Source organism: Clupea harengus, chromosome 16 (assembly GCF_900700415.2).
Source record: "Clupea harengus chromosome 16, Ch_v2.0.2, whole genome shotgun sequence".
In the NCBI taxonomy this organism is placed as follows: domain Eukaryota; kingdom Metazoa; phylum Chordata; class Actinopteri; order Clupeiformes; family Clupeidae; genus Clupea; species Clupea harengus.
Window position 1 is genome coordinate 12,290,976 of NC_045167.1, and position 19,578 is coordinate 12,310,553.

Below are 19,578 nucleotides of genomic sequence, written 5' to 3' on the forward strand. Positions count from 1 at the left end.
AATGAATGAATGGACAGTGGCTATGGAGTTCCTTTGGAAACTCAAAAGGCGCATTCCACTAGAAACGGGGATGCCTAAATATGACATTAAGAATAATTTTAAAAGCAATGGCATGGGGAGACTGATTGATATTAGAGATCTATAGCAGAATATAATTTCCCTCAATATCAATCCTGCTGGGTCACGGTATCCTTATAGCGTTCCCCTAAACCTACACAAAATCCCTAAAATAAAAAGATTATGTTCCGTGTCGTTCTGTTACAGCCTTTATTTTCTTTCGCTGGACTATAGCCAAAACTAAGCATACACAATTACGCTACATATTTATTTTTAATAACATATGAATGATTGTGGGTTACGTGAATGAATAAAGACACATATGTAGCCTACATAATGATGGGCAAAACTCGGTTCCTAGTTAACTGACATGAACGGGTTCCCTACTTTCCCTTACCGGCATTTGTCTTTCACCTGCGAAATGTAATTTGACCCGTCTGCACGACACTTTACGTAAGTGAAACGGTGCACGTGCCGAGCAGAAACGTGAGCATGTTTGACCTATATTTTATATAACGGAGAAACCGTCACGTGCAGCTACCCGGATTATTTACCCATTTAGACCCGACTGAGACTTAAAGAGATAGCTGCCAACCACTGTGCTTAGCGAAGGCTGGATCGGACAACTTTGAGATAAGACCATTTTGCAAATTTTTGTCAGTAGACTACTTTCATACAGGCCATCTCGGGTGACTGAGTTTAGCCTAATATGCCATCTGTTCAACCTGCATTTCCGAGAAGCAAAATACACGGAAGGGCAAGGAGTAGTGTGTTAACAGCTAGATATAGCCCACACTAGTTCGCCCACTTTGATGTGTCTGGTTTCAGTTGGGCTGGTACAGCTCATGTAATATTTAACTTTTAACCAACAATTAAACTCCAAATCACAATACAAATTCGGACTATTTTATGGATAATTATGCATCACGGTACCGTGTGACGATGCCAACAAACTGGCACGTTTGCCCCTTCAATTCGGTCCAACCCAACCCACTCTCATTTGCGTCATCACAAGGGTGTTGCCTCATGCATCGTTCTATCAAGGGAATGCCCTCGCATAGGCATATTTCTAACCATTGCGCCGTGGTAAGAATGAGCCATCGTCTTTTGTGCAGTCACGTTTGAGAAGATAATCAATACCGCAGATTAAGTATGACAGGGCAGCTTCCTGGAAATAAACCGGGAGGTAAAACATGTAGCAAAATGTTCTAGTCTTTGGATGTGCACAGGAAGATAGCAAAAGATGAAATTGAACTGAATGGAAATCAAATAATTTATTCTGGACCTTGACGCAGGTCAAAGGTGGATATCCCCCTACAACCAGAAATTCAAACTACTGTTTACCGTCCCCGAATGAACCCGCCATTAGCAAGGTTCCTTCCAACCAAAGGATGATACCTTGAGTTTGGGATACGAGCATATATGGCTATCTAGCGCCCCCTTTCGTCGTAACACTACCATTCAAAAGTGGTATTTAAAGGTTGCGATATACCCCCCTTGAATATCAAGTACACATTTAAGCATGTATTTGGAGTTTCACACAAAATACTACACGTACGTTTAGATTTTTTTTTTTATTCTGAAGTTTGTTCTTTCTTTTCCTCCCATGATCATTAGACAAGGAAACCAAGGTCTTCAGCTAAATATATTAATTTACCTCACCCTTACAACAGCATTATTTCTTGTTCATCTATACACATTAACACATACTTCTTGGCTACAGTGTGGCTGAATAGGACTCACTTTTACAATGAGTTAAACTTCATCCTTAGGGCAGCGAGCAGTTGGCTAATCATGCAGAAAAAAAATGGCACAGTCACGTTGAACAAACACAAAGGGTGGAGACAGTGTTCCTTACAGGTAAAAAAATAAATAAAAATGGATGTAAAGTCATGAAATAAAAACTACATACTACACAAAAGAAGGCTTTGTGACATGGATTGTAGGGGTCTGTCAGGATACAAACTTCATGTAATTCTTCTGGGGATGAATCTTTGCCTTAAAAAGATTCTTTAGAGGTACTCGCTCTATTTAATAAAGAATATTGCAGTGCAATTTCAATAATTCGTGGTATAAAAAAAAGATACTGATTTGGTGTTAAGGATTGTGTTATCTGTATTACCAAGATGTTTGGTTCATTACTGGCCTCAAGTGCACATGGGATGGAGAGTTGCATGTGATTGAGTTCAGTGTGCTTATATTGTTCTGGTTTTGTTTTCATGTGCAAGACACAAAGCGTTTGCAAGAAGAGCTACAACATAACTATCTCTCTAAGGGCCAAATCTGGATCTTGGAGCATTAGCAGACTAACTGGGCTGACCCTGTGATGTTAGATATCACAAGCATTGTTTTTGCCATGTATATTACCTTGTAAGAAAACACTAATTGGCTTTAGGAGCATCAAGTCACGCAAAAACTCAACCTTTCTGCAACATTTCTCAGGTGTTTGTGTCAGAGTACAGCCAAGTATTCTCACCGAGAGCACTCTGAATTATAAATGAATATATTATGGGGTGGATGAGAGGGGTGTGTATGAGTAATGACCTCTTCTCCTTCATTACGGTTTCCTCACGACTTCTGTTAAACCCCAAATGAAGTTATTACTCATTTTAAACCTTGACATTTCACCACAAAATGGCAAGGATAAAGGGAACAGGATAATTCTGAACTGCAGACTGTGGTGGACACATAAAGCTGTGCCAGGACCCTGTATAGAAAGCTTAGATACAGTGTTTTGACCCTGTGGACCAGTAATTTAGCCACCCAGCACCTCAGCGGTTCTAAACTATAGAGAGTACAGACAGCTAACTCTACATGTTTCTAAGGGAGACCTTGGTTTTGTTTTTCTTAGCTGGCAGGCAATCTCCACTGAGCAGAGGTTCGTCAAGATGACTTCCTGTTGCCATAGTGACACGCTGCTGGTGAGCCAATGTTCAAATCGGACCCACGCAATGCCAGGGGGGGGGGACGACTGTGATGGGGATGCCGGAGGAATGGCAGGAGCTGAGTATTGACATAAGGGAGAGTGGAGGTGGCCTCCCCCACCCCCTTAACAGCCGCCCGCGTGTCACCCACGGTATGAACCCCGCCCCCCAACCCCTCCCTTCATCTCCAACACTTCCCCTTTCCTGTGGCTCAGGGCCCCTGTCTGTCTCAGGCTTTTCCCGCCTTCATATAGGTGGGGATGGTGCCTCGCTGAGTCAGGCCCTCGAAGCGTTTGTAGGTGTAGTTCAAGAAGACCCAGTCTTTGGACTTGAAATCAGGCTCTGTTGCATTTGTTACTGAAATAAGCAAATAAAAACCAGAAGCATGAAATCATTTCAACACATATTATAATCATTTTCATTCGTACTATATTAAATTTCAAATTCATTTTAATCATAGTATTACTCATTTGTGTACAGGAGACAGAAGCACCAAGTGATTCAAAACATTCTAACACAACTCACCTGGCTGTAGTATGTCTGATTCTGGGAACTCATCGAAGTTGGACGTGTCATCGATGCTCTTGATCTCAATGGAGATGGCAGCTGGTCTCTCCCTGCAGTGACAGCAGTGAAATCAGACTCTGCTATGTACGTGGGGGCGATGTCTAAATTCAAAAGTTGAATTGCCACCAATGACATAGTTTTCTGTTCCATTACTCTACTTACCCTTGTAATAGTAACCTTAAGAGCACACTGTATACCCACTTAGCTGTTGTTCAATACTTGAACAATACTGTTGTACAATACTCTCCCACCTTATCCTCCATCAATTTTGTATGTAGCATGTATATACTGTACTATTTTATGTTTGTATGTATTGTGTACATTTACCACATGTATGCTAGTATGCTCATCCTGATACGTGTATGATTTCATCTACCATGTTCCTGATTGTTTCCCCTCCCCTTCTGCCAATGCTTCAAGCAGAATGGCACCCCCTTATGTGCTGCGGTTCTGCTTCTTCCTGATTAAAAGGGAGTTTTTCCTTGCCCCTGTGGCCATTGTGCTTGCCCTAAGGGGGTTCAGGCCCTGTCCCTGTGGCCATTGTCCTCTAAGGGGGTTCAGGCCCTGGGCTCTGTACAGCGCCTTGAGACAATTTGATTGTTTTGACGCTATATACATAAAATTGAATTTAATTGTATTGAATTGATTGGCAATTGCAGTCTCTTTAATGTCACTGATCGCAGCACTTTAAATGTTCATTCTACCCATTTCACATCACCAGGACAATGGGAGCCTAGCAGCCATTACACATGAGGATGTTTCAATATTCAATTTACAGACCTGAAAAACGCCATTGCTGGCTCATTCAAGAGCTCCAGCAAATTAAGTCTTCTTTCCACACAACAGAAGCATGTGCCGTACATCAAATTACATATCTTCTTTATATGTGTAATACTTAGTTCGTATACATGTGTTAAGGAGAGTGTCATGTTAGATGTACTACTTAACGGCTATGAGCTAAAACTTAGCCTTAATCAAAATGAGGTCGTATTAGGACAAGGTGGTGTCATGGAATGCTAACAGTTTGGTGCAAAAGACAATCCCTTAGTGAGTCCTAAGCTGATTTAAGTAAGATCATACTTAACATAAGGATGTAATATGCGGTGCAACAATCAAAGTCGGATTAAAGAGAAGCTCATTTGTCTCCCTTCACCACACCTGATGTGCTCCCAGTCTACCGTCTCAAAGAACGCGTGGCTCTTTATCTCCTCCACAGTCACGGCTCCAACCCGATTATCTGCATCGGTGCAGTACCTGCGACAGGCAAGTTCACAGGTCAACACTCAACAGAGAACGTGTAACACTAAACGTGTTATTTTGCTGTCAGAAGTACAAGCCCATTCTTTCAGTGAAGTAATGACCCAAGTAATGACTCCAAAGTACTGACAGCTGAGCAGTTGTTTTGGGCAGGATTGGGAGGCCTACCTCTGGATCATATCCTTGGATTTCTCCGAGATGGGCACCTCGGGGGGGAAGACCAGCGTCTCCTTCCAGTTCATGACCTTCCTGTAGGTTTCCTGCGGCGTCTCCGAGCAGAAGGGGGGGTAGCCTGCGGGAGAGGAAATGCACATTAGAGAGTGAGGAGCCAACTGGCTGCAATTCCCCAACAAAGAGGGTCAAGTATGAAAGCAAATCCTCAAGAGTGGCACTTGACCAAAAGGGCAGCAAAAAAGGTACTGTTCACTTACACAGAGCTATTTCCATATTAGACTAAACATGCAGGGAACGTAAACTCACACCACACCAGAACCCCTCTCTGGAGCATCATGCCAGTACTGCTGGCCTGAGGTCAACTCTACTAAAGCAATACAATGCACCCTTTAAAGATTTATAAACAGCAGTTGTCTTTAGTCCTATCTCATGTATATGTTTTGGACCCACATACACACCTATGAGCATCTCATACATGATGACACCCAGGGACCACCAGTCACACAGCTTGTTGTACCCCGTCTGCAAAAAGACCTCTGGAGCAATGTAGTCTGGTGTGCCCACTGTTGAGTATGCCTGTGTAGGGAATAACACATCACAGTTTCATCACAGGGAAAATCAAGCCTATGGATGTACAGCACCATCTGTAGATCTTGAATATTTGTAATACACCCCTGTCTCGTGTGTGCTATGACATGAGAAACAAAAGGTATATTCTCAATTTGTCTCATATCCACATGTCAACTCACCAGCTGCCTTCTGTTCTTTTTCCATGTCTCTGCTTTCCTCTTTGAGTTCATGTTCTGAAAGGCTGCGGGGGATAAAGACAGATTCCTGCGTCAGTGGGCGGTTGAACAGACAGACCTTGGTGCTTTTGTGACCGACAAGGAAGTATTGTAGCTAGGCGATGAAGGGTAGAGGTAGGTGGTGAAAAGTGGTAAGTGCGTGTGTAAGTGTGTACGTGTGTACGTGCGTGCATCCATGCGTGAGTATACATTCATTTGCCCACGTAGTTAATTCACGATGGTTGCGTGTTTGTGTTTAAGTGAGTTTGTGTGTCAGACAGCAAAAAAGGCATGGCCACTATATGTGGATGCCTGTGTGTTGCCGTGTGTGTGTGTGAGAGAGAGAAAGAAAGAGAGAGACAGAAAGACAGAGAGAATGTGATTCATTTTGAATGACTCACAGAAGTCGCTGGGGGGATTGTGCGTCAGGTTCCTATAGAATTCAGTGCGGTGGGCTTTCTTCAGACCAGTGCAGAGTCCGAAGTCAGAGAGCTTGACATGTCCCTGAAACCGAACCATCAACACAGCATTCTATGAATACAAAATTTACATTTACATTTTGTCATTTAGCAGACGCTTTTGTCCAAAGCGACGTACAAGGGAGAGAAACATCAACGAGGCTGAATTTATAAAGGACACAAAGCCAAGACGTGTAGGCCTGTATGAGCATGTCTGTGAAGTGTCTGTACGTATTCAATCTTTAGGAGGAAAAAAAGGGGAAAAAGCTTAAGACCTGGGAACTTAGACCTTAAAGACTACGTTGGTAATAACAGGCACATCAGCAAATCGATGGATGTGAACAAAAGGCATATTCAAAACTGTCATAGGACTTAACAAGTAGCCTGTTAGCCACCAATAGCTTTCGCACATGGTGGTAATGAGAATGTCTTCTTGTTGTGCATGCAAACAAACTCTCATCACTGTCAAAATGATCACAGTGTGAGTGTTGATAGCATTTTCATCTAACAGTATATTCAACCAGAAACTCTTACATTTGAACCTAAGTCCAATTAAAAGCAACAAATACAAATTAATATATGATTCATTGGATTACTGATTATTGTCAATCATTATTAACTCTGATCCTTAATTCAGATTTTTTTCCCAACTCCTTCAGTGTGCTGTGTTGGGGGTGAGTGTGTCTAACCCTGGAGTCCAGCAGGAGGTTGTCTGGTTTGATGTCCCTATGAATGAAACCCAGCTGATGGATGGAGTCGATGGCCAGCACAGTCTCTGCGATGTAGAACTGAGTGGCCTCTTCAGACAGAGTGTCCTTCTTCATCAGTAAGGTCATCATATCACCTACACAAAGAGAAAGAGGAGATAGACACAAGATTACTTATAGTCTGTGAAGTGAGACAAAGTGACAAAGAGGACCAGAAAGGTCTCAATATGATGGGTTTATTTTAGAACACAAATGTTGGCTTTACTACATAATTACAATCTACAAGGCTTATTGTATGAAGAACAAAGATTTGATGAAACAGTTAATTAATCGGTGTAATTAATTATAAGGCTTGCTTTGAGGTTTAAAAACTTTCACAACCCACATTATACAGGCAATAAAATGAGAGAATTGAATGTACCACCTCCAGGGAGGAACTCCATGATGAGGTAGAGGTTCCTCTTGTCCTGGAAGCTGTAGAACATCTTCACCACCCAGGCACCATCCGCCTCCACCAGTATGTCCCTTTCTGCCCGGATGTGTGCCACCTAAGAGGGATGACACCAAGAGGATAGGTGGGTGATACGGAGTGGAAGGATATGGACATGGAATATGTGGGTAATTATCTACAACAATCTACCACAGGTAACCAAACACCAAGTACAGGTGTTATCTGACCTAAAGAAATTAAAAGCCAAATAAAAAATTTTTTTGGGTCAATTTGTTAGTATTTGAACAAAGTATCTTTCCAAGAATGTTTGAGTCCTCGTCCATTCTCAAGAGACAGATCATACCAATACACACCTGTTCCTTCTCCAACATGTCTGCTTTTCGTAAAATCTTCATTGCGTAGATGTGTCCTGTGTCCTTTTTCTGCACTAAGCGCACCTGGCAAGGAGAAACAAAATAACAACGATGGAAAGAATTAACATCTCAAAACACAAGGGGGCACTGTGGTATCTTCACCTTGAATAACTCCACGAACTTGCAATACCCACAGCATCCTGCAGGAGGCAGTTTATATGACAATTATCAAAGCTTGTTCAGAAAAGTCCTCATAACACTCAGGAATCGCCCTCAAAATGATGTTCTATGAGTAAATGATTACCAAAACTGTACAAAGCGTCTTGGACATCTGGCTCACCTGAGAAACTGAAGCTGTAGTGGTAGATGTAAAGATTGATATTTCAGTCTTAAGTCAGAGGCAATAAAACTAACGACACAGCATTAACTTCCTTTTACAACTGTAGCATTGTAGTCATTATGTTTTCGCCGGGGTTTCCAGCATTACTAAGTGTTTCTATGTCAAGGCAAGTGCCAGAGCAAGTGATTTAGTGATCACTATTACCAGTGGCGACCAAATGATACAACGATGTGGAATCATCTATTAATAACAGCTCCTCCATAGTAGGGAGTACCCGGGGTTCATGTGTGCACGATTCCTAGGGGAGTATGCGTACTTCTCCAAAGGCTCCCCTGCCAATTACTTTGAGGGACTCAAAGTCATCCAGGCCGAGCCTCGTCCTCTTGAGCCGCAGGAACTCAGTCTCCTTACGGGCATGCTGAGAGCGCCTCATCACTTTCTGTGACCCAGAGAAAAAAAAAAGAAGAAAAAAACAGGTTGTTTTATAATATCAAAAAAGTATGGATTGCAATATTCCATGCCATTAGTTATAGTGAGTTCATGCCACATTGCTTTGGCTAAATGATCTTTGCTGTCTTCGAGTGTTTTAAACACAGGTTGTTTACAGGCTATAGGAAATGTCCTAAATAGGGTTTTCCCAAAAATCCATCCTGACATCCTTTAACAGCACTATGGTTACTCACCTCATCATCTAGCAGGCCCTCCTCATCCATGACCTTCTCCAATTTTTTCTGCCTGCAAGAAGATACAGTGTTATTGGTTGCACATATCATGACCACAGAATAGGCAAGCATGTTTTTAAATTAATTTAAAGTCATTAGGTTTGTGATTCATTTGTAATTTATTTATTTACAATAATACTAAGAAAATATTACAACTATAACCAAGGTAAGTATAATTTATGATTTGGACAACTCCTCGACCTAGAAGAATACTGACAGAGAATATAATAGAGTTGTGTCTTCCGTTAATCTTATAAATTGATATCTTTAACATTTCTGACAGTTTGGCCTGGCAAATAAAACTCCTCCAACTGAAGATATGTTTTAATACAACTCCACCAAAGCTAAATTAAAGTTCAGCGGTTAATACAAATTCTTTTTTTTTTTTTAAACTTTGTTGACAACTACAGGAAACAATGCACTTTCCAAAGCCTTCTTTGTCTTCTAATACCTCATCTCTCGCTCCTCGTGCTGCGTGAGCAAGGTGCTGTAGAAGTTCTCCAGCGTCAGTTTGGCCACAGTTACTCTCTCGCGCGTATGGTTGCTCATGGGGAGGGGGGCGACCGTCCCTCCCGTCATGGCCATACTATCCTGTGGAGGAGACACAAGCACCGACTGCTCAAGAAAAACTAAATATATATATATACGTAAAGAAGACACACAGAAAGAGAGGGAAGAGAGTGAAACGGACAAACAGAAAAAAAGCACAGGCTGCAAATGAACAGTCACTCAAAAACATGAACATGCTCCATCAACTATGAAAAGTTAGAGTTTTACACTTTACTCTAGAGTTAACTTTACGTTAGAATGAATAGCTTTACACCTTTGATAGCTTCTCTAACATTTCCTGTACAACAGAAAACAAAGCAAGCCCTATTTTGTAGAGACAAAGCTGACCTTTGATTGCACTTGATACCCTATCACCTTAATTATGGCTAAACAAACCAGTACAGTCTACCTCTATCTGTTCCACGCAATCTAACATGTGTTAACTGAGTGATGGTAAATTAACTAAAACAGACCAACTGATCTCTAGACTGCACATGTCATTTGTTCCATTCCCAATTTGAATATATGAATGGAACTAGTGCAGGAACAGTCCTGCTGTGGTGAAACAGACTTTAAGTCTACTTTAAGTGGCTTTTTAAGTAAAACAGTCTTCAAAGGATAATCAAAATTCCCTTTTGATAAGTTCTGGAAAAAAAGGTGACGACAGAGCTTTCTCATAAGTTTCAGAGGCTGACTTTCAATAGAAAGCTGAAGCTTTCAATAGAACAAGACATTCCATTATCCTCAATAAGCAGGATGTAAACCAATCTCAGTACTTGGTGTTGTTATCGTTCTTTTGTGCATAAAAACAGGATACTGCTGCATACCAGCCACATGAGATGGATGGTCACAGAGTCTAAACTTGACAGTCTTGCTAGCCGTTCATGACTGTATCAACAGCTCGTATAAGTTAGTGGACTTGGTTTAACGGTGCTTTAAAAGAGCAGCAGCCAGAATAGTGGTTTATTAAAGCCAACGTGGTCAAGGTGGGGGCGCCCATGGGAAACCTGCTCTGCTGGTTCCCCGTGAGAAAGAAAATGGGACCGGAGGGCAGGTGGTTATCGCCACGTCCACTGACACAAAAGGAGTGTTAACCAGCCCCACCGAAGCACATATGGACCATTCTAATTAGAGTCTCAGCCCGCCCCAAGGCAGGCATAGTCATGCAGTCAGCATCAATGTGTCTACCAAGCCACCTTCTATCTAGCAATCTACCCAGAAGGGGTAGAACAGAGGCACTTCTGCAACTAAGGAAGGGTTTCTCTATAGGGAAGAGTATCTCTATACCTTTTTACACCTGACCTTCAACCAATTCACTTTTGTGTAGTACAGGAGAACATACACAAGTCTGAGGAAAAGACAACACGTGTAACCGGGGGAAAATGGCAGATAATGCACCAGTCTGCCAACTGCCAAATGTCAGCTTCTGTAATCAGCAATTTGCTAGCTCCAGGGGGAACCAGTTTGTGTGTCAAGTGTTTCATGGGCAAGGTATGCATCCTCAGGCATTCTGAACCAGAGCTGAACCTGCAAGCCACTGTCCCACAGAACAGTGAAAGGACTGAAAAGGCAGTACGGATGCAGAGCTTACGTCACACAAGAGGTTGTTCGGTCTTTATTTGCAACGTGGACACATTCAATTCAACAATGAGGTGGGTGTTTTGAGGGGTGCAGTTCAGCACCCCTTTCCCCGCCCCAACCCCTTGGGAATGTTACTGACGGAAAGCAGGAGAGTGTGCTGGGCCTTTAGAACACGGAACTCAGCGCCTAAGACTTAATTCGGTAAACAAGGGACCTGTTGAGAGGGTGGCCTCCACCCTGCACACAGCTCCCAGACAGGAAACTGCTCCCCTCCGGAATAAAAAGGACCAGTCAGAACGCGACGGGAGGAGACGGGAGGGAGGCTGGGAGAAGGAGAGGGAGCAGCAGGCCACAAGCTGGGCCAAGAAACACACGCATCACGCCAGCAGCACGCCCCTCCTGATGACGGCCTAGACACCTCCGTTTTTGGCTCTCGGAGTGGGAATGGAGGCAGGGGAAGAGTGAAGGGAAAGCTGGATGAAGGGAGTGTGGAGCGGAGGAGAGCGCTGGACCAATGAGACGTGGTATGGTCGCGCACGGAGCCAAAAAGCCTGTGACATGTCTGATTAGTCATTACAGTAGAACAGCAGGAGGACAGACTCACGACTCTGAAGGCACTGTGTGCATCATCAGGGAGCATTCATGAGGACTGGAACTAGTGTAAATCATGTGTGCCTCCAGCACCAACATGCTACAGTGCACAAATAAACTGACAGGACGAAGCAGGCTGATCAAGCGCTGGATTCCTCCTAACCATCCAGTGCTACTGAAAGACTGTTGAGACGGTGAAGTTGAAGGCCATTTCAAAAGCATCAATAAGCTCCTTGCATGTTGTCTAACCAAAAATGTTTTGAAGTGGGTGGCTTCCAGGACCTACTCATACTATCACTACTACTAGGCCAATAACGACAACTAAGCTACCACCTCTTCTACTACAACTAATAATGATAACCATCATCATTAGCAAAACAATAATTATCACAATCATCATAATCAACCATAACAAAAACTGTTTTAAGCAACCCCAATTTTTGAATAAATAAGGAAGCTCTATTTAGCCTACATTCTGTTACTGATGTCTTTGGGCTCTGTAATCTCCAACACAGGGTGAATGCACTCATCATCCAGACTTCCAAAGACACATGTCCCTGGGCAACTGTCCCTGGGCAATTTAAATTTAAACACGTTCAGCTAACGCAGAGATCTGGTTTTAAGAAGCATAATAGAAGTAAACAACACTAGTGGTGTGTGCATCTCAAGGCAAATGTTGTCACACCCATTGGAGTTGGCAGTGAATAGATCTATTTTCAAAGAGGAACCAGGGAGATTGACACACAAGTCGTATTGACTTTATTCAACAAAATAGTCCAGAGTAGCAACCAGAAAATGTTTGGAAAGGCACCTGTGGTTCCTTCAATTTGCTGGGATTAATTTCCTCGTACAATTAATGTCCTCGTACAATGTAATTTCCTAATACAATGTTGAGATATCATCAAGTTACCCTTTGGAACCTTGAAGATAATTTTGTCCCCGGGCCCGAGCCAGACACTCAGCCTAACTTTATTGTCATCAAGTTTCATTCACCATTACAGTTCTCACGTTAGCATTTAACAGCCAAACAGTAGTTAATCTGTCCTGAATGTATGAAGCATAATTCGTTCGACGCTGTAAAAAGATTTAGACACTGTTTGGAACCTAGCCAATCAAGTGGCATATCACGCAGAACTTTGCGGACTTTTCACTAGAAAGAAGCGTGCAGATGCCTTGCTCAGGTAACCAAGCCCCTTACAGTGCAGCTGTCAGGACACACTCAACGCACCAGGCAGGTGCATTATAGGCATTCGCAATACGTGATTGCCACGGTCGCAAATGCCTTTTTCAGAAAGTGATCATTGCAAGCTGGCCATCGTTTCTGAATTTTCTTCAGCGGAGAGCATTGGTGGATCAGTGATGTCACTGGATACATGCGCACTGATAAGTGTATCCTTAGAGGCGTTAACATGCAGTTTGACAGGTTCATAAGAATGCGTGTTTACATAGCTGACATGAACGAAACAAGCCGACAAATCTTGCCATTTGGATTTCATGGTCTGATGGCTAGTTGCGCTGTCTCGCCATAATAGGATAGTAGCTATTCTGTAGTCGGTCGGATAAGGTGGTGAAACATACGATATATTTAAAAATACCCACTTAAGATGACTCCATAAGGGTAAAACTGATATTTATTCTAAAATTAGGGCCTGCGTCGAGTTACTCATTCCATCCCGATATTTCCCGTGGATTTTAATAGCAATTCCAAAAATACAGCCAACTCTAAATCCGTGAGAATACTAGCGGTAACGTTACAACCTTACCGTTAGCTTGGTAACCGTGCTAGCTCATCAGTTAGCAAGCAGTCACCATTGAAAACACATAAACAGTTATTGGTTGCAAAATAACGTTGACATTATCACGTACCTCAGTTTCCTGCTCCAGAGTCTAAAGCTAGCTTGCTAGCTAACTAGCAATCTCTAGAAGAGAAATTAAGTAACACTAGTGATTTGATGTTGCTTATTGTAAATTGGTCTGGCCAGAGGACAGCTTTAAAAAGCTTCCCCGTCCTCTCCAAATAACTGATTCCTCTTGATGTTTCCCTTCTAGGGTCTGACGAGAAAACCGTGTACACCTCTATGTATAGTGTATATGATTGTCTATGCACATCAATATCCAACCTCAAAGCCTCCCTGTTAGAAATAACATTTCCAATCTTTCCTGGTGGTTTGCTAGCATTATGTCCAGGCTACGTCAGAAATGAAAGGACATTTACAGCATCCAATGATACAAGAGAAGCAGTAACGAATGTTGAATCAAACCAATCCGGCGTGGAGGCGTTGGTGAAGGCGGACACACAGTGAACCTATGAAATGACTGCTGTGTGTCTCATCCCGCTAATGAGCGCTTACCATTAATTCTCAATTGAGAAAATAGAAGAAAGGTTCAGCTTTCGCAAACATCTATATGAATGCAATGTTAAAAACTGGAGGTAAAGTGAAATTAAAACAGGTTGTTTATAACAATCAAACAATCCATGAATAAAAACCCTAAATAACCGTAAATAACCATACAATCATACATTTATTTCTCCTCAAGGATGGCCTTAATTACTTACTAGGTTATTTTCAAATTATTTTCAATAAGTTTAGACAATGTCTCTGACTCGGTCCATAAAAATCCGTGCTAAAGAGTTTATAGCTGTTTGATAGCACTGTTTTTCAGTATTTCTAAAAGGCTATGGGGAGAGAACTCAGGCTAATAGGTGGCTGATGAAATACCGATTCCTGTTATTTTGGCACAGGGTTGTTTCCCAGATGTCTAGTACTTGTCCTGGCCTTATAGGGACTGTTCCATTGCCTGGGGCTGTTCCATTCCATGGGTGAATTCACTCATGCCAAGGCGTACGTCTATGCCCAACTAATAGGGTTGGGTGTGCCTTCATTTTCACTCTCTCTCTTTCTTTTTTTTAACATGCCTGATTCACACTGACCATTATTAACATGACCAGGCAATAGCAATGACACAGTTGCTATATTTAGAATCTGTTGACACCGTCTCAGTGAGCAATACTACGCTCAAGTTAATGTCTTGTTTTTCAGTTTCTTTATCCCCTATGCTGTGGAAAACTCTCCCAGTAGCAGTGCTTTGAAAACCTCTGAATGGAGATGGGTTGGATAACCATGGCCATTTCAGGGATACTATGATAACATATGAATCAGTAATACAACTATAATTATGAAAATATAATAATGCCATAATTGTGTAAAATTTAAATACGTGTCACATCTGTTTATACTTTCATTCTGTAGAAATATCTTTGTTCAGTTCATGGGTCACCGAAGCACCGAATAACATTCATTTGAAATTTGGTTTTCAAAATGTTTGTGTACTGCGTTGCGATGTCTCTGACTGCTTCATTACATACATCTAGCAGTTACTCTTTGGATATGTACATATATATAATAATAATTGTCAGATTTTATTCGCACAAACGACACACTGCAACACACACGTGCATATATATAGTGGCGACACAGGACACACACACACACACGCCTGAGGTCGCTGTGAATTTAATCTCTGCATTTTCCCATCCCGGACTGTCCTTCCTCTGAGCCACCGTGCCACAATTAATATCAGAGAGAGAGAGAGAGCAATTGACAGGTGATAGAGAGAGAGAGAGAAAGAAAGAGAGGACAGCCAGTGTCAAAATATCTTGTGTGCAAATATCTTTTAATGACAGCCTGTTAAAATCTACAAAATAGGTGTGCAATTTTGCCTTGCACACCAAAAGGCAATCAGTTAATTTGCTGTCAAAGCAGGGCATCAGGTCAACTTTGGGTCATGCAAATTTTCACATAGTGACCAGTCAACAAAAGTATACTTTGCATCTTGACTGGTTTCACACCAGCGCTGTCTCTCCATGACTGTCAGTTTTACACAACACTACTTCCTTGTGTCCTGTCTCAATATAGCTGGGCCTTCAGTGGGTGTGGGGAATATGGCTGGGAGAGCCTAGTTTACCTGCGGCAGGCAATAAGGGATTTCCTCCCCATGGTTCTCTCACAGTTTTGGCTCTCAAATGAGCAGCCATGACACAAGAATGAGATTAGAAACTAAAACTCTAATCTGAATGCGAACAAGGACAGGGCAAAGGTCAACTTTTTAAACCACCCACTCAGTAAATCAAAGGAACATCCAGCGGCACAGGTGTCTACCACAAAGGGTTTGACTTGTCTCACTGACAATTTAACACAGAACTGATATATCCTTTGAATAAAAAAATATTGAAAGATTGTGTAAACTACTGGTAATGTAACATACCTCATTAAAGGCACTACTAGTGTACACAAGGGTTTTACGTTGTTTGCAAAACCACATAATGAAGGAGTTAGGCTTCTTCTTTTTTGAAAATAGGATACCTCAGCATGACAGAGAGAGCACGTTTGGTCACCTTCAGAATAGACATAGGTGTGGTGCTGAAAAATATACATCTAGTGAGTAAATGTAAAAGAATGGCAGTAAATACATTATAGGCTTCAAATTGAGGTGAATTTCAGGGGTGGTCTCTGAACACCTGTTTCCAGAGGAGGTGGGTAGAAGGAGCAAAACCTTTATTGAACAGGCGGCACTTCTTCACACTCCTCAAAATAACAGACATCTCAGCAGAATGGAAGCAGGGTTTCCCCCCGGCTCTTGAGTTTGAGGATTTCAAGGAACAGCACAGGCTAAGGGAAAACCACATTTAGGAATAATACACTAAAATGTGAACAAACTAAATTGTATGACTGGCCTGTGATGAAACACATCAATGCTGGTGTTAATATTGACAAGATGACCCTGATGTATTGTAATTTTATGTGTGGAAAATAGCTCAATACAACATTTACTCTTTTTTTTTAATCATCCAAAGTTGACACTGACGTGGGTTGACTTTCTTCTCAGATGTTCAGAAAGTAGGAAATCTAGGGCACTAATAATAGCGCGCTAGACAATAAGTGTTCCCTTGATTTTTCAGTTTATATTTAGCAGAGATCGCACTTCAGACCACCTCTTGAGTGGTTTCTGCACTGATTGAACTAGGGGCTCCATCAAAGAGAGACTATTGCCATCTAGTGGAAATAAAAATCTACTCCACCCAGGAGACGCGGCATCCTCTTTTTAAGAGTGTGTTCTTGATGGATATTACAACATAGATGAGTGGTCTAACAGTGATCCAGATGAGAGAAGAGCTAAGCTACATCTGGTAAAAATATGCATTACGAAAGTAGACAATAACACATCTAAGAAACAACTGTTCAGGTTCACTACCAATTCAAGAAAAAGAAAAAAAACTTTATTTCTCTAACAATTACTCCTCACTGAAGATTTTCAGGTGGTGCAGTAATGGCATAATCATTCAGTAAGTGACCGTGAAGATCAATTCTTGTTCTTCAAGAACTGACAGTCCTGTGTTACAAGCAACTGCACTTTCAAGAGAAAGCGCATGCTTGCGCACACACACACACACACACACACACACACACACACACACACACACACACACACACACACACACACACACACACACACACACACACACACACACACACAGAGTTGATGGCAACAATGATTTTTCATGACTCTAAACTAAGATGCAAACAAGTACAAAAATCCAAAGCAACACTATTTTTACAAACTGTACAAATTACTGGAGCCCACCCGTCACACCCCAAAAGAGCAGTCCATGATAATCATCAGTCCCCCTGCAGTCAGGAGTCGGGGGGTATAGGCTGGCTGGGGGCTCCACTTCGGGTGCGGAGCTGGGACTGAGCAATGTCAGCCAGCGCGCTCTGTATCTTTTCAAGCAGCACGTCCCCCCGGTACACAACCTCCTCGAGCCGCGCCGCTGCCTCATGATTCTCCTCCTCCAGCTGACGGAGGCTGGCGGCCTACGGGGCAGAAGACGGCAGAGTTAACAGGAGGGATGGGTATACAAAGGACAAGAGAGAGTCAGTGCTGGGTATATGTAGGGTATGGTGCATATATGTATGGATTAATTATGAGAAGCCCCAAAAAAAACAGCTAAAAAGGCTGACAACAGAAAGGGAACTGGCGATGGTAAACGTAGAAAGAACAAGAACGAAGCTGAAGATGATGAAACATAATATACAGATGAAGAGATGAATACCATGAAGGCATCTTAAGCCACACTACAGGCAAAGAGACAGTGAGAATGGAGACAGAATTGGTGATAGAATAGGAAATTGAGGAAAAGGATGAAGTCGATTGATCACTGATAACAAATTACCAAAATGCCACAGTGGATCTCAACCACTGGACCGCGGACACTAACGAAAGTAGTCTCATGAGCTGCATGTTGGATAAAACCACTATCACTAGCCTACTGCAACATGTTATTTATTTGTAACACACCATTAATATAAAGAACAACAGCAATATTCGATTTACTGGTTCATCTTCCAAACATATTCTTGCAATAATGATAGAGATGTCAGTTATGGTGGTGCAACATTACCGCATATAAAACAGTCTGTTATGGCAAGTACAATTTTCTTTGCAGCCATCTGTTGGGGCAGCAGCATCAGAGATGTTGAGCCTCTAGAACTGGTTGTGGAGAGAATGATGTTGCATAAGGCCATAAGCTACACAACCTACTGATCAGACAACAGAGTGTCTTCAGTCGGAGCCTCCTTCAGCTTCGCTGCAATAATATGTGTGTGTGTGTGTGTGTGTATATAAAGTAATTCTGTATTTTGTCTTTTTACCTACATCATTGTGCTTGTTTTTGTAAATTATGTTTTCGACATTTATGAGAATTGCTACTGCATCACTGACATTTGTCTTTGGGGATTAATAAAGTTCTATCAAAATACTCTGAAATCACTTGTTTGAAACTATTCTTGGTATCTGATTTTGCTAGATGGCTAGCCCAAGTGAGGTACTAACACACAGCCCTTAAGTCAGTTATAGAGTGAAAAGCTAAATGTCACTCTGCTGCTGGAGCCATGGTATATTAATAAATGAGAATGTGACCTCAGACCTGTGGCTTCTTAGGTCTAGCAATCATGATGGCAAAATAAAGAACATAATCGTTTTGATGCCTTCTTCAGACCATACTCTGAGACACTTAGATGCATTAAAGAATGATATTGCTTGAGAACAGGACATCAAATTATATCAACTGTTTTTTTTTTGTTTTTTTTACGATGGTAAAGTGTGGCTGTGATGCCGCTTGACATACCTGAAGTGCTGCAGTAGATTCCTCACTGGGTAGAGAATCAATCAACACATCCACATCTTTGGCTGTCCTTGCAATCAGTGCTGCAAAAAGCTGGGCATACTCTGCAAATGCACGAGATCTATTTAATAACTTAACATACCAAGACTTAATAATATAATAGGTATGACCATGATGTTAACTTCTGGAAATCTATATCAGTTTCTTTGTAAGCAAGCATATGACTATTTAGCTGAAGGGTAAAGTCCAGATATTACAGCAAAGTTACAGCGAGGTTACTTAATTATTTACCTTCTGTCGGGTTCGATGGTTGGTCTTTATTTATGGCTGTTTGAATGTTGCTGAAAGAAGCCGGGGGAGCGCACTGCTGTAACACTCCAATTGCGTTGCAGAACTGATCAGCAAGCTGGAGACATGAGGGTAAACAAGAATATGAGTTTTAATGTGAGCACCACACACTGAGGTATGGGGTGGAAGTATGACCAATAATTTAATATTAAATAGTGGTCCTAGCTAGCTAGTTAGCCATAATCCAACACAACGCAAAGATTAGCTTTTCAGTGAGTTGGCTAATGTTAGAGGAGATACTTAGTTTTTAAGACCCCCCATCCTCAACAAAAGTTACATGCTAATGAACTTCACTCGTGGATATCTGAATCAACACTCTATGAAAGCGTATTTCAATCCAAATTGCAGATTTATCTTACTGAGTTGACAGCATCTTGTAACTGCGTTAGCCTGTCCGCCATCTTCAGAGTAGCGTGTCAGCTGGGTAACATCACGCAATGCTATTGGTTTCACCTAATAAGAATGTGGCCAATAGAAAGAAAGATACAGTTTTGAGCGTCCTGCCATTCATATAATTTCTAACCTATCATG

At 41.9% G+C, this 19,578-nt stretch overlaps 2 protein-coding genes across 2 annotated transcripts; both read right to left on the reverse strand.

The window, feature by feature from the left end:
• Positions 1–1,612: 1,612 nt before the first annotated feature.
• Positions 1,613–13,713, reverse strand: LOC105897506 (serine/threonine-protein kinase 38-like). Its single transcript, XM_012824436.3, has 14 exons — positions 13,383–13,713; positions 9,247–9,386; positions 8,757–8,808; positions 8,390–8,512; positions 7,734–7,817; positions 7,354–7,477; positions 6,912–7,066; positions 6,166–6,268; positions 5,729–5,790; positions 5,438–5,555; positions 4,974–5,097; positions 4,707–4,802; positions 3,507–3,598; positions 1,613–3,338 (listed from the first exon to the last, which is right to left on the reverse strand). The coding sequence occupies exons 2-14, from the start codon at positions 9,378–9,380 to the stop codon at positions 3,211–3,213; spliced, it is 1,395 nt and encodes a 464-aa protein (XP_012679890.1). The 5' UTR covers positions 9,381–9,386; positions 13,383–13,713; the 3' UTR covers positions 1,613–3,210.
• Positions 13,714–16,772: 3,059 nt separating this feature from the next.
• Positions 16,773–19,519, reverse strand: med21 (mediator complex subunit 21). Its single transcript, XM_012824452.3, has 4 exons — positions 19,407–19,519; positions 18,991–19,105; positions 18,703–18,803; positions 16,773–17,389 (listed from the first exon to the last, which is right to left on the reverse strand). Exons 1-4 carry the CDS (start codon positions 19,446–19,448, stop codon positions 17,210–17,212), a joined length of 438 nt encoding a protein of 145 aa, XP_012679906.1. The 5' UTR covers positions 19,449–19,519; the 3' UTR covers positions 16,773–17,209.
• Between the last annotated feature and the right edge of the window lie 59 nt (positions 19,520–19,578).